This window comes from Chiloscyllium plagiosum, chromosome 3, assembly GCF_004010195.1.
Source record: "Chiloscyllium plagiosum isolate BGI_BamShark_2017 chromosome 3, ASM401019v2, whole genome shotgun sequence".
NCBI classification, from domain to species: domain Eukaryota; kingdom Metazoa; phylum Chordata; class Chondrichthyes; order Orectolobiformes; family Hemiscylliidae; genus Chiloscyllium; species Chiloscyllium plagiosum.
The window spans coordinates 118,236,866-118,251,375 of record NC_057712.1 but is presented as its reverse complement, the minus strand read 5'-3'; the positions used below and the strand labels follow the sequence as shown (position 1 = coordinate 118,251,375).

The 14,510-nt window shown below is 42.7% G+C and overlaps 1 protein-coding gene across 1 annotated transcript in view; it reads right to left on the bottom strand.

Moving 5' to 3' along the window:
* The window catches only part of anapc1 (anaphase promoting complex subunit 1), a 202,231-nt gene that overhangs the window by 20,926 nt on the left and 166,795 nt on the right, over positions 1-14,510 (bottom strand). Inside the window, exons 40-44 of the mRNA XM_043675393.1 lie at positions 4,869-4,946; positions 4,256-4,323; positions 3,995-4,133; positions 3,761-3,844; positions 938-1,033 (exon numbers count right to left, since the gene is read on the bottom strand). Coding sequence (XP_043531328.1) covers positions 938-1,033; positions 3,761-3,844; positions 3,995-4,133; positions 4,256-4,323; positions 4,869-4,946 — 465 coding nt within the window. The remainder of the gene's footprint in view (positions 1-937; positions 1,034-3,760; positions 3,845-3,994; positions 4,134-4,255; positions 4,324-4,868; positions 4,947-14,510) is intronic.

Sequence of the window (14,510 nt, the reverse complement as noted above, 5' to 3'; positions counted from 1 at the left end):
TAATATACATAAATTCCAGCAAACCATAAGATGATCAATATAATATGGGATCATTCAATCATCAAGGCAGTCTGTACAGGTGTTAAAGAGGCAATGATAAACCCGCAAAAGGCAATGCCAGGGGTGACCGTGTGTTACATCTCCTCTGGTATGAACATCTCATGCATCAATCAGAGTCTGACCCTCCCAAAGAAATCATCACCAATGTGGAAGAGATCTTTTAAGAGACCTAGAATAATACTGGTTGACAACGTAAAAGTGCTGCTTACAACATGAGTTTTCACACAAAGGCACAAGGCAGTCCTGAACCCAAATGATTGGAAGAAATTAATTGCGGCAACATGTTCAGTTGGATAAATCCTGGAGGACAGTGCCAGTACTTTGGTCACTCTGTAATGCAGAGTTTGGGCACTCTATTACATGAAGTAGATTAAAACCATCATGACAACTCACAGCTCAGAAATGGGAGAGATTTGAGACTCTGGGTCTGATTTTACTCAATCAGACATAGTCCAAGAATTTTTGATTTGGAGCGTTAGCAAAAACTCCTGCCTGTACTTGGGTAGTCATTGGTAAGGGGCTGACCAATTTAAATGGTCATCAAATAATTGTGGAAAGCTGGAGCATTTGAAAAGGTCTAGCAAGAACTACTGGAGGCAATTGGATTGTTTAAGGAAATAAAGAATAAGTACATGAGAAGAAGTTACAAGGCTATGATGAGAGCACAGAACAGAGAGAAAGAAATGGCACAAAATGAAGAGTTGAAAAACCTTGTGTTTTATGAACTTGATGGCTCCAAGTAAAACCAGTAGGAAACCTGGGAATTAGGTTTCATGCTGGTCTTTTCATGTGAACATAGCATGGAGAAGTAGTTGAAACAGGAAAGAAACAAAACAGTAAACAGATCCAGAGAGAGACCATAAAAATCCCATTTTACCTGGTCAATGGCAATATATGTAGGTAGCATTTCTGGCTTCTCTTGAGTAACGCATTCGTATAGGATGGATGACAGCAAGTCCAGCATGTCCTGTTTCTGAAGGGAGAGAACAGTTTTTTTTGAATAAGAATAAAATTATGTTATTAACAATGACAAAAGTTACATTGTCACAATCAGGAATAAATTACATTGCACATTAACAATTCAATGTAGATAATTCACTTTGACATTCATTCAGATTAACTCAGATAACTTTAATGGAAATTTAAAACATAAGGAAAAGCATTCAGTGGAAGAGGATTTGATGTTTAAACCCAACCTAAATTTAAAAATACACTTGTGCATTTTCCAATCTGTGCCATTACAAAGATGACCGGTCAGTAGTTGGAATTGACTGCAGTTCAGAGGCAGTGAGTACAGGATGCCATTCTAATATGGTAAATCCTCACTCAACACATCTCCAAGTTTTCACAAAGTTACACGGAATTCAAGAGCTTTCGGCAGCAAAATTACTAACTTCAAGGGAGAATGGAAGCAAATTCGAAGTCAGTTGATGACTTTTACTTCCTTCGACAGAAAACAGAGGTAATGTCAAATGCCAGAGGCAAAAGCTTCCCAGTATGCTAAGTTACAGCAGTACCTGAAACTTGTACCTCATTAATGCTGTCTCATTCAACTATTAACAGTGCCTTCGTGTCATTGTAAGTTATAATTACCATCACTCATTTAACTATAGCTCAGGGGGGACCAGAACTACCAGTCAGATAGTCCCAGCTTCTATTCTCATTCCTCTGTGTTGAGATAGCTGAGAGTAGTTGGAGTCCGTTGACCTCAGCGCCTTGCATTGGGTGGGGGACAAGGGAGCAGTGTCCGATAAGAGAGAAACTCTCCTCTGACTGCACTCCCTGGAAGCTCAGACATTTGAATACTGAGCACTGGTGTGGTTCGGCTCAGCTGCAATGCCTTGGTGAACAATCGGGTTTTCTGCCCTTACATCAAGTTGCACTTGAGAACAGCGCCCGGAGGTATCAGGAGAGTCTGGCCTGCCTGTGGAATCATGCACTAGCAAGCAGTTGACACCTTCAAGAGGAGACGGAGACGAAAACTGGTGAGCATCAAGCAAAATGGAATCAGTGGAGGAATACAAAAACCAGCACTCTGCAGACGCTGCAATCTGAAAATCAAAACTGAAAGTGCTCCAAATATTCAGCAGGTCAGGCAAAAATTGTGGAGACAACAATGGAGCTAACCCACAGGGGCTGTGGTCACGCAGTAATAATGTTACCCTGACCTGTAATCCAGAGGCCCATTCTAAAGCAGGTAGGACAATTTAAACTCAATTAATAAATTGAAATTACAAGCTGGTTTCAGTAATGGTGACCAGGACAATGATCATTGATTGATGTAAACATCCACGTGGTTCACTGAGGTCCCACAGGGAAGGAAATCTTCTGCCCATACTTGCTGTGGCCTACGCATGGCACTAGACCCACAGAAATGTGAATGACTCTAACTGCTCTCTAAAAAGGCCGAGTAATCCAATTAGTTCAAAGGCAATTAGGAATGGCATCAAATTGCAGGGATGCCTTCATATCATTAAAGAGAAGAAACAAAATCATGTCTATGATCCTTCATCAGCTCTGATCAGACTGAAAATCACACTGTATTCTATTAACAGGCCGAGAATCATACTGTATGCCAGCATCAGACTGAGAATTGTACCGTACACCAGTAACAGACTGAATGAATTATACTCTACTTCAGTAACAGGCTGAGAGGATTATACTGCATTCCAACAGACCGAGAATCAAGCTGTATCCCAGTAACAAAGATTGATACTGTATTGCAGTAAGACTTTATGAATCATATTATATTCCAGTAACAGACTGTCAGAATCATATTGTATTCCAGTAACAGACTGTGAGAATCATGCTGTACTCTAGTAACAGAGTGGAGATCAGGTAATGGAAAGCTTTTGGAGCTCCAAATTGTCTCTTGCCAAGTCCCTCCATCAGGCATCCTTGCCTTTGAACATGAAGCTAATCCAGGGAACTGCAAGGCTCGTCATGCTCACTGCACGGTGGAGTTCATATCAGGGTACAGATGCCCAGAATGGGCATTAAATCCCACCTTTTGGGGTGGAGGTGGGAAGGTGGGATTTAATTACCCCCTGCCATAGGGGAGGCACAAGATTCCACCCTGAAAATCTCATTAAATACCAGTAACCAACTGCGGGAATTACACTGTACTGCAGCAATGTGTCCAGAAACACCTGAAGAAATCTCCCCCACATTAAACACCAGGAAGTAAAAGTCTGCCAGAAGCAAAGGATGATAAATAAGATTCATAAGCATCACAAAATAATTGTGAATGTGAAAAGTCATTCCAATTCATTTCCCAGATTATGGATTTATCATAATCCAATCAAGTTCTTTAGTAAATGATTGAGTGTTTCGGGTCTAATTCACTCACGATCACTAACATGCCAGTGAGTTTCTTTGCATTTGCAATCAATCATGTCCTTGAACAAGGCAACTTCAGTCAAATAACTGACTATTTCCAATACTAACTACCAAGCAGATATTGGCTGAAATGGTTAAACACATACTGATCCGCATCACAATGAAGTGGAACAGCGAAGCATTTTGCTGATTACAGCTTAAAGGCAAACATTCTACACAATGGTAGGAAATCAGAGTTGGGAGCAAAAATTTTGGTAGACTTCATAACAGATACAGGATTGCACAGCCAGATATGGAAAGAAACGTATATACAAGAATTACAATTTTATGAGCTATTACTAATGCAAAAAGAAACACTTACCCCCTCTTTCTTAGATTGTTTGCAAAAGTACTCCGCAAACGACAGCAAAGCTGGGTCAGAAGTAAAAGCTGAAACAGCTTCAGGCTGCAAGGAAAGCGCATCAGGGTTTTAAAATCTAACTCATATAATGGAATCAAAAAATAAATTAAGCACTGTCCATTTTTGTCTTAAGCAAAAGTACAATCCATTTCTTAGAATCAATGGGTCAGAAGGGAGCAGTCTTCTTAGTTCTACCTTGATAGAAAGGAACTCAGGGTTTCTGTGAGTGAATGTCTGAGCTAAAAGACTGCGAAATCCTTTAGGATCCTCCGTGTAGGAGAGATGTCCCGCTCGAAGCTTGACATAAAGAAAACCGTCTTTTGATAGAATTGATCTGAAAGAAACAGAGTCCATTAGAAGTGGACGATAATAAATTACCCGATGACAGTATTCACGTATTGCTGCATTCAACAAATGGACAAGAAAAAAACAGAATTATTTTACAAAGATACTCACTGCAAACTTGCGAGCCCTTTAGAGAGATCCATCATAATCTCCCAATACTTGGGACCTTTTACTTTGATCTGGAAAGGATAAAGAAGCTGTCATCTGTATTGTATCTTCGAAAGATTGTTCTTCTCTCACAACTTGGCATAATTATTGAATGATTGGATTATGATTTGATAGTACGCCACTTAGGAAATTTCCAAACTAGCGACATGTGAAGTGATTTACCCAACGTAAGGCAATCAAGCAGATCAGAACTAAATCATAAAGTCTGTCTTAGCAATAAGATGCATATTTATAAAAAAAAGGAATATGCTAATTTGTCTCTAGTGTTGCTGTCCCCATCTACATAATTCTACCACAATACTGTCTGTTCAACAATGAAGCTAAAAACATAAAAAAAACTATTTTGCCATGTTGAAAGACAAACCAATATAATTGGGAAATGAATGTAAAAAGACTATTTTGCCAGTATTATTGCTTGCTGTACATGTCAATTGTATGTCTAATCCACAGTAACAGTCACCATAAATATAGGAACAGGGCAAAATGCAGCAAACTGCATTTCTTTAGGTTTCATACCGGAAAGCTATTAGGTTAATCTTTACTTCCAAAACTTTACCTCTTTTAGTAAGTGCAATTCAGGAAGAAGGCTTGGCGCCATGAGGTTTACTGTCGTTTCCTCACACCACTGAGAAGCCTAAAATAAAAACAAAGATATGAATCTTTTAGTGAAGTACCTGAATGGCAGCTTCCAAGGATATTGCATTTCTCCTTCTCCTCAACAATAACAACTTGTACTTATGTCATACTTTTAAATAATAAAGCAGGCAAGGCACTACACAGGCATGTATCAAATAATATCAGGGTCAAGTAAGGATATAAAGAGCTGTAGGGCAAACACGCTGAAGGTTGGTTAAAGTAATAGGTTTTAAGAGGGTCTTCAAGGAAGAGAGATGTTTAGGAAGGGATTCCTAGAGCTAGTGCGTTGGCAGCTGAAGCGTCAGCGAAACCGTCAGCCCTCATTGAACCCTAGAGAGTGAATGGCTCCTGGAAGAATGCAGAGAAACTAACACGATTGGTTCTGACAGCATTTCATGATCAGCATCTTCCATTATGCAGTTTGCATTCAAAGGTACTTGTGTACAGGCCAGCTAATCTCACATGATTGCTCAGTTCTCAGTGCAGTCTTTATGTACACTTGAAGAGTAGGCAAGTCAGGAGCAGGAGGTCAATGCCCCTAACATTACCCTAAGGGACTGGAGATACTGCCACCATACTCAACAGCCACCAAGACCATCATTCATTCCCTTCAAGCCTGGAGCATCACTTGGATTCCTGAAGCTCAAAATGCACCCGTCCCCCAATCAACCTGCCACACCTCCCCAGGTGGACATGTACCCTTGGCCAGACAGATATTGCACCTTGGTCAGATAGGCTTCCACTCTTGGTCAGTTCAGTCACCTGTAGCTGTTGGATCTCCATCATGGTATGCCCGCCCAGCAGGTACAGTATTTTGCCTGTTGCATGCCTCTTAAACATAGTGGCAAATCTGAAGGTATATATTGCATGCTAGCTGAGAACTTAATTGGGAAGCGGCATTTGATTCTGGTGAATTAAACTGCCTCTCAATGAGCATGTACTTTCTGCAAATAGGCCTTTGAAAAGAGATGATGTGGAAGTTTTCTGGCTTGCCAGTCAGCGGCTAGGGCCCCCTTCCCCTCCAGAAGACCCTACCAATGTTTGAGATTTGGTTTTGTGCATCTGGTCTCACGGCCTCACTGATAATGAGAGGGGCACGTGACCACAGAGAGTACAGCAAAATGCAGAGAAGGCGACTGCAGCTTGGTTGATCGTTTCCCTCACTCTACATCTCTTGGTCCTTTTCAAAGCATCCTTGTAATCAAATTGATGTGGGAACATCTTTTCCAGTTTTCAGCATAAGGCTTTGGATGCACACAGTGGAATGAAGATGGGTTTTGCAACCAGTTCAAACCAGCAGAGGCACAACCAGCTTAATCAGAAACGACACCAACATCCTACCATCTATCCAACTGCTTGATGAAACACACACCAACAGTCATTCTGTATCTGACACACCAAATTAGGATTCTCATTTAAAAACAAATAATAACTCATACAGTGAAGGCCTCTTGAATGGCATCTGTTGCATGAAAATCTAATTTCTGCACAAATTATTTTCCAAACTGTAAATGAAGACTGCTTTCTTGAGTTTTCAACTCTTTTTAGATATCACTTCTGTGACCTTGTTCCAGAGATAGATAAATACATTTCATATATTTGACATGTAATGCATCTCCCCTCATCCTCCAGCTGTTTTATTTCCTCAAAGAATTCGACGCAACTTGCCAACCACAATATTTTAATCCTATTGGAAGTTGTGCTGGCTAATTCTATCTATTTTCTCTTGTCTCGAGGAACGTGGCAATCTCAGCCTTAAAGACTTTAAAATGTTCCCAACCACAGATGCTAAGTTAATGGGCCTGTACTTATCCAGATTGGTTCTTTTGAAGAATGAGCACTGCGCTGGCCACTCTCCAGTTCTCCAGCAAACAATCAAAGGATTTATGAAATAATAGCTTCCAGGGCCTTCTTAATTCCTACTCCTCATCTCATTCAGGATTTGAGGATACATTCAGTCAAGCCCTGGCACATTGCCTTCTCTTGGCTTGACTAATGTGCTTCAAAAGTCACTTCTGTTCATCATGATATTACTCAACCACTTCAGGATAGATTTCTTTCCCAGTGTCTCTCTCAGCCAAAACTGCTGCAAAATCTCAGCACTTGGGCACAAAAATGTGAGTTTCTTGCAAAAGAAGGCTGGTGACCCAAATGCAACCTGGAAAAACTGAATAAGAATGGTTGATCTCTTTGGACAGTGGCTGCTTTACTCTTTCTACAGTGACATAGCTAATCCCAGGGGATGCAATGACTTTGTGATATTGTCACTGGATTAGTCATGCTGTCATTAGGAAATATTGTGGGGACCCAGACTCAAACAGAGTTTGAGTTCAATAAAAATTTGAGAATTCAAGTCTAATGCTGACCGTGAAACCATTATCAATGGTCGTAAGACCCTATCTGGTTCACTAATGTATTTTACGGAAGGGAATTTGTCATTCTTCCCGGGGCTACATGTCACTCCAGACCAATAGCAAAGTGGTTGACTCTGAACTCCTCTCTCCAATGGCCTAGCATGCCAATGTATCAACTGATGGAAAGTCTCATAAAAGGAATGAAACCAAACCGATTACCTGGCATCTACAAAGGCACTGGAAATAACAATGGTTATTACTGTCCTGTTGACACTGCAAAGTTCACCTTGCTAAAATTTAGAGTCAATATAGTACAAAATTGAAATACTGTCTCAGAAACTAGTCAAGCAACAGTCTGCCACAGTCACACTCACAGATTCACATTTTACACACAATGACCATTCCAGGATATCTCCTGTCCCACTGGCAGGATAGACCCAGCAGAGAGGCAGCACAGTGGTATACACTGGGAGCAAATTGCACTGGGAGTTCTCAACATTGACTCCAGGCCCCATGAAGTCTCATGGTCTCAGATCAAACATGGGCAAGGAAGCCTCCTGTTGATTACAATGCACATTTCTCTCTGAGCTGATACTGAACACCACTCTGAGAAATCACCAAGGGTGGCAAGGCATAGAATGTACTTTTGGTGGGGGACTTCAATGTCTATCACCAAAAGTAGCTCGGCAGCAGCACTACTCCTCAAGCTGGTTGAGTCCTAATGGACGTTGCTGCTAGATTGGGTCTGCAGAAAATAGTGAAAAGACCAACAAGAGGGAAAAACATACTTGACCTCTTTCTCACCAATCTGCCTGCAGATGTATCTGTCCATAACAGCATCAGTAAGGCTGATCACCGCACAGTCCTTGTGCAGACAACATTCTGCCTTCACTTTGAGAATACCTTTCATTGTGTTTTGTGGCACTACCACCATGCTAAATAGGAAAGACTTCAAACAGATCTAGCAATACAAGTCTGGGCATCCAAAAGGCACTGTGGTCCATCAAGAGCAGCAGAATTGTACTCCAGTACAATCTGTAACCTCATGGCCTGGCATATCCCCCATTCAACCATTACTATCAAGCCTGGTTCAATGGAGAGTGCGGGAGGACATGCTAGGAGCTTCAGCAGGCATACCTAACAATGAGGTGTCAACCTGGTGCATGCCACACAGCAGAAGCAGCAAATGATAGACAGTGCTAAGTTATCCCACAACCAACGGATCAGATCCAAGCTCTGCAGTCCTGCCAGATACAGTTTTGAATACTGGTGGACAATTACACAACTCACTGGAGGAGGAGGCCCCACAAACATCCCCATCCTCAATGAAGCAAGAGCTCAGCACAACAGTGCAAAAGATAAGGCTGAAGCACTTCCAAAATCTTTGGCTCGAAGTAGACAGTGAACAATTCAGCCTGGCCCCTCCAGTGGCCCCCAGCCTTACTGATACAAGTCTTCAGCCAATTCTATTCACTCCACATGATATCAATAAACGGTTGGAGGCACTGGATACTGCAAAGGCTACAGGCCCTGCCAACATTCAGCAGTATTACTGAAGAATAGTGCTCCAAAACTTGCACAGTTATAACACTGTCATCTACCTGACAATGTGGGAAATTGCCCACGTGTGTCCTATATATAAAAAGCAGGATTAATCCATCCTGGGCAATTACCGCCCCATCAGCCTGCTCTCGATCATCAGTAAAATGATGGGAGGTGTCATCAACAGGGCTATCAAGCAGCACATGTTCAGCAATAACCTGCTCAGTGACACAATTTAGGTTCTGCCAGGGCCACTCAATTCCTGACCTCATTGCAGCCTTGGTTCAAACATTGACAAACGAAATGAATTCCAGGGGGGAGCTGAGGTGAGAGATGATGCTTTTGACATTGAGGCCAAGTGCAACATTGAAGAGTTCTAGCAAATCAATGTGAATTGTGGGAAAAGTCTCCATTGTTTGGGTCATATATGGCACAGAAGAAGATGGTTGTGGGTGTTGAAGATCAGTCATTTCAGCTCCAGGAAATCTCTGCAGGAATCCCTCGAGTTACTGTCCTAGGTCCAGCCTTTATCAGTTGCTTCATCAATGACCTTTCCTCCAATATAAGGTCAGAAATGGGGATGTTCATCAATGATTGCACAATTTGCACCTCCTCAGATACTAAGACAATTCATGTCTAAGTGCAGCAGGACCTGGGCAATATCTTGTGCAAAGACTTGTGCTGCCAAGCGGAAAATAACATTTGTATCAACCAAGTGCCAGCTAATGACTATCTCCAAATACAGAGAACCTGTCCATCACCTCTTGACAGTTAACAGCATTACAATCGTTGAATCTCCCAATATCAATATCTTGGGGGTTATCAAGAGCTGAAAATGAACTGTACTAGCTTTATAATTACAGTGGCTACAACAGGTCAGCGCTAGCAATCCAGATTCCCCGAAGCCTGTCCACCATCTACAAGGTTCAAGTCAGGAATGTGATGGAATACTTCCCATTTGCCTGGGCGAGCGCAGCTCCATAACACCCATGAAGTCCGACACCATTGCGACAAACATTCGCAACTCTACCACTGATGCTCAGTAGCAGCAGTATGCCCTATCTACAGGATGCACTGCAGAAATTCACCAAAGTTCCTCGAACACCTCCTTCTGAACTCATGATCACTTCCACTAGAAGATCAAGGGCAGCAGACACATGAGACCACCAGCTGTAAGTTCCCCTCCAAGCCACTCACCATTCTGACTTGGAAATATATCATTGTTCCTTCATTGTTGCTGGGTTAAAATCCTGAAACTACCCCACTTACGACAATGTGGTTTACCTATCGCACATGGACTGCGGTAGTTCAAGAAGCCAGCTCACTACCACCTTCTCAAGTGCAACCAGAGATTGGCAGTAAGTGCTGGCTCAGACAGTGACACCCACAGTCGATGAATGAACAAAAGAAAAGTGGCATTTTATAGTTCTAATAATTCAAGAAAATCCATAAATGGAAAGTGTTAAAAATGCGGTGGGTGCTGGATAGTTCAATAGATTATTCTTTCATCTCAGGAGCCAGGGTTCCAACCGAGGAGTATAATGAGGAGAGATTTCTTCTTTCCAAGTGCTGTGGATCCTATGGAATTGTTTACCCAGAACGTTATAGGTGCTCCATTAGGTTTACATCTGAGGCAGACCAGTCTCTCAGAGAATTGAGAGATATGGCAAGCAGCAGTAAGATGTAACTGAGGCAGATCAGTCATAGTCACACTGAACGACAGAGCAGATTCAAAGGGCTTTAATCATTGACCGCTGATATATCCTGTTTGGCTAATACAATAAATGCCTCCTCTGTTGGCAACAAGACTTCTGAATGCGTTGAAACCATCTTGACTGAGTTCTATAATGGACTAGCTGCCTGAGGAAGGGGCGGGGCCTCCGAAAGCTTGCAGCTTCAAATAAATCTGTTGGACAATAACCCGGTGTCGTGTGATTTTTGACTTTATAATGGACATTAAAATGCATTACAAATTGTGACAAGCTGGTAATTTGAGAAAGGGAGGGAGTACGAGAGAGAGAGATTATCATATTGATGTAGGAAGTCCTATAATAGCTATAATATTGTGTGAATGGTCTTTTTAAGGTACATTGTGTACCATATCTGCTGTACCTGTGGCAAACAGTACTTGAACTAGTAATGCTCAAAGCTAATTTGGGAACAAAAGTTGAGGAGTATTCATTTCGACCAGAACTGACATTCCTTAACCAAGGACAGAAAGCCCTAAAAATATTATTCTAAAAAGAATGCAAATATAATTAGGGGTTCTTGAATTGCAATCACTTGAATTTAATCACTATGCCCCTCTCATTTTCCGACCCAGTATCAGCTAACCTGAGAGGTTATTGAACCTGGTACTTTTGTTCTCTGTGGCTCAGCTGGATGACTGTTGAGCTTGCTAAATACAGCTGATCTTACAGTGTATTTAACACACAATAAATCCTTGTGAAAACCCCACATTGCTTGCAGTCTGTGTATATTAGTTTTTCTGCTTTTATTCTTTCATAAGTTTTAAGCGGCACTGGCAAATCCAGCCATTTTTTGTCATCCCCAAGTGCCCTTAAACCGAGTGGCTCTTTCAGCAATTTGACAGGGTATTAAGAGTTAAACACATTGCTGCCATTTTGAGGTCACCTGGAGGCCAGATCACGTGAGGACGGCAGATTTCCTTCCCTAAAAGAGATTAGTGAACCATATTTATTTCAATTTGTTTTCTTCTCTTCTGTCCTCTTCGAAAAGCATATAGATATTTTTCTGTCACACATCAAGTTGCACTCATTCATGTTAAAGCCTTCAAAGTAAGTGCTGGCTATTGTGGGATCTAAGCTCAAGTCTATTTTTGAACCTGATGTGTAGACCTGGATCATTGAGCAGCTGTTAAGATGAACTGGATGGTTTTCACTACCCAAAACTGAGACCACTAATTCTGGTGCCTGAATGATCATTCCAGATCATTCAACATTGACTGGGTACTGAATCTTAGGAAGTCTTCATTGACAGGTAGACACCAGAACCATCATAAACAGCCTTTTCTCCTTCTCTCCAGCTGCCGACTGGGGAGGCCCTGCTGAACATCTTTCGTCTTTAGAAACCGAAAGAACTGTGGATGCCATAAATCAGAAACAAAAACAGAAATTGCTGGAAAGGCTTAGCACATTTGGCAGCATATGGGGAGAGAAGTCGGAGCTAACATTTCGGGTCCTGTGACCCGTCCTGAGGACCTCAGATTCATGAGGCTTTAATCATCCACTATTACTCTACGGCATACATCCTGATTTGCTAATACAATAAAGCCTCCGCTGTGGACGCTGTGAGACTTCTGAAATCGTTTGAACCACCTTGACGGAGTTCCAAAATGCCTCAGGTTCTGAGGAAGGGCCACTGAACCTGAAACACTCACTCTGATTGCTCTCCATAGATGCTGCCAGACCTGCTGAGCCTTTCCAGCAATGTATGCTTTTATCTCTCGTCTTTTCTGTTTATAAAATTGTCCTGATTTGAAAGTGAAGGAATTTACGAATTTCAAAGTTCCACTGAGTAGTGAAGCTACTTGAGAATTCCTCAGTCTGCATCTTGGATAGGCGGGGGCTAGATTTATCCAATTTACTCTTACTGGCAATTAAGGAGACATTGCAAATGTGTACACGCCTGTGTGTATGGAAAGAGTCCTTCCATCTGAACAAAATCTATCCTGTACCACCTTTGCACAGCCTAAATCTCTTGGGATCCAAATCCTGCAGAAGCGCTGTGATCTGTCACTTATGCAACTTGAACCAATTCTATTTCCTTTCTTTTTAAACTGTGCTTCTCAAATTGCTGTATTGGGCAGAACCAAATTGATGCGTGACTTGTGAAACAAGTTCACTTCACGTCTTCATCTCCAGTGCATTTCAAGAACAATGCAAACGAGTCAGTGAGGAAGTGACCCTTCAGAAAAGGGCAGAATCTAAAGGTCATAATCTCAAATTGAAGTAAATGCAGAATGAGGTTAATGTCAGGAGGTGGTTCTTATCCTGTAGAACAGCAAACACACCAGCATGTGCAGCAAACACTTTGCTGCTCAGTTTCTTAATGGCTTAACATGTTGGAGTAGAAGTGGGTCATTAGGCCAATCAAATCTGCACCACCACTCAATGAGATTATGACCAAGTTGATAATCTGCAATTCTACTTTCCTGCTTTTCCCCCGAATAGGCTTCCATTCCCTTACTGATTAAATATCTCTCAATCTCAGTCTTGAATATATTTAATGACTTGGCCTCGAGAGTTCTTTGCAGTATTGCATTCCACAGATTCAGTACCCTCTGACAGAAAAACTTCCTAATCTCTGACCTAACTTGGCAACCCCTTGCTCTGAGATCATGCTCTCTGGTCGAAGACACCAGACATAAGGAAACTACCCCTCTGCATCCACCCTGTCAAGCCCCCCCTCACAATCCTTTATGTTCACTTCAGAGATCTATTACACAGAAAAAGGCCCTTTGGCCCATTAAATCCTTGCCAGTGAAAACAACCACCAAATTATTCACATTTAATTCCACAAAGGTTACCACGCATTCTTCTAAATTCCAGTGAGGACAGGCCCAAACTACTCAACCTCTCCTCATAAGATAGTTCCCCCCTCCCCCCACCATCCTCACTCCTGGATCAGAACAGTGAACCTTCACTGGGCTGCCTCCAGTGCCAGTATAGCTTTTTTTAGATAAGGGGATCAAAACTGTTCACAGTATTTCAGGTGTTGCTTTGTATAGTTTTAGCAAAACTTCTCTGTTTTTATACCCCTGCCCTTTTGAAATAAAGCTGAAAATGTGTTGCTGGAAAAGCGCAGCAGGTCAGGCACATCCAAGGAGCAGGAGAATCGACGTTTCAGGCATGAGCCCTTCTTCAGGAATGAGGAAAGTGTGCCAAGCAGGCTAAGATAAAAGGTAGGGAGGAGGGACTTGGGGGAGGGGCGTTGGAAATGCGATAGTTGGAAGGAGGTTAGGTGAGGGTGATAGGCCGGAGTGGGAGTGCAAGCGGAGAGGTCAGGAAGAAGATTGCAGGTTAGGAAGGCGGTGCTGAGTTCGAGGGTTGGGACTGAGACAAGGTGGGGGGAGGGGAAATGAGGAAACTGGAGAAATCTGAGTTCATCCCTTGTGGTTGGAGGGTTCCCAAGCAGAAGATGAGGCGCTCTTCCTCCAGCCGTCGTGTTGCTATGGTCTGGCGATGGAGGAGTCCAAGGACCTGCATGTCCTTGGTGGAGTGGGAGGGAAAGTTGAAGTGTTGAGCCACGGGGTGGTTGGGTTGGTTGGTCCGGGAGTCCCAGAGATGTTCTCTGAAATGTTCCGCAAGAAGGCGGCCTGTCTCCCCAATATAGAGGAGGCCACATCGGGTGCAGCTGATGCAGTAAATGATGTGTGTGGAGGTGCAGGTGAATTTGTGGCGGATATGGAAGGATCCCTTGGAGCCTTGGAGGGAAGTAAGGGGGTGGTGTGGGCGCAAGTTTTGCATTTCTTGCGGTTGCAGGGGAAGGTGCCGGGAGTGGAGGTTGGGTTGGTGGGGGGTGTAGACCTGACGAGGGAGTCACGGAGGGAGTGATCGTTTCGGACTGCTGATAGGGTAGGGGAGGGAAATATATCCCTGGTGGTGGGGTCCGCTTGGAGGTGGCGGAAATGACGACGGATGATA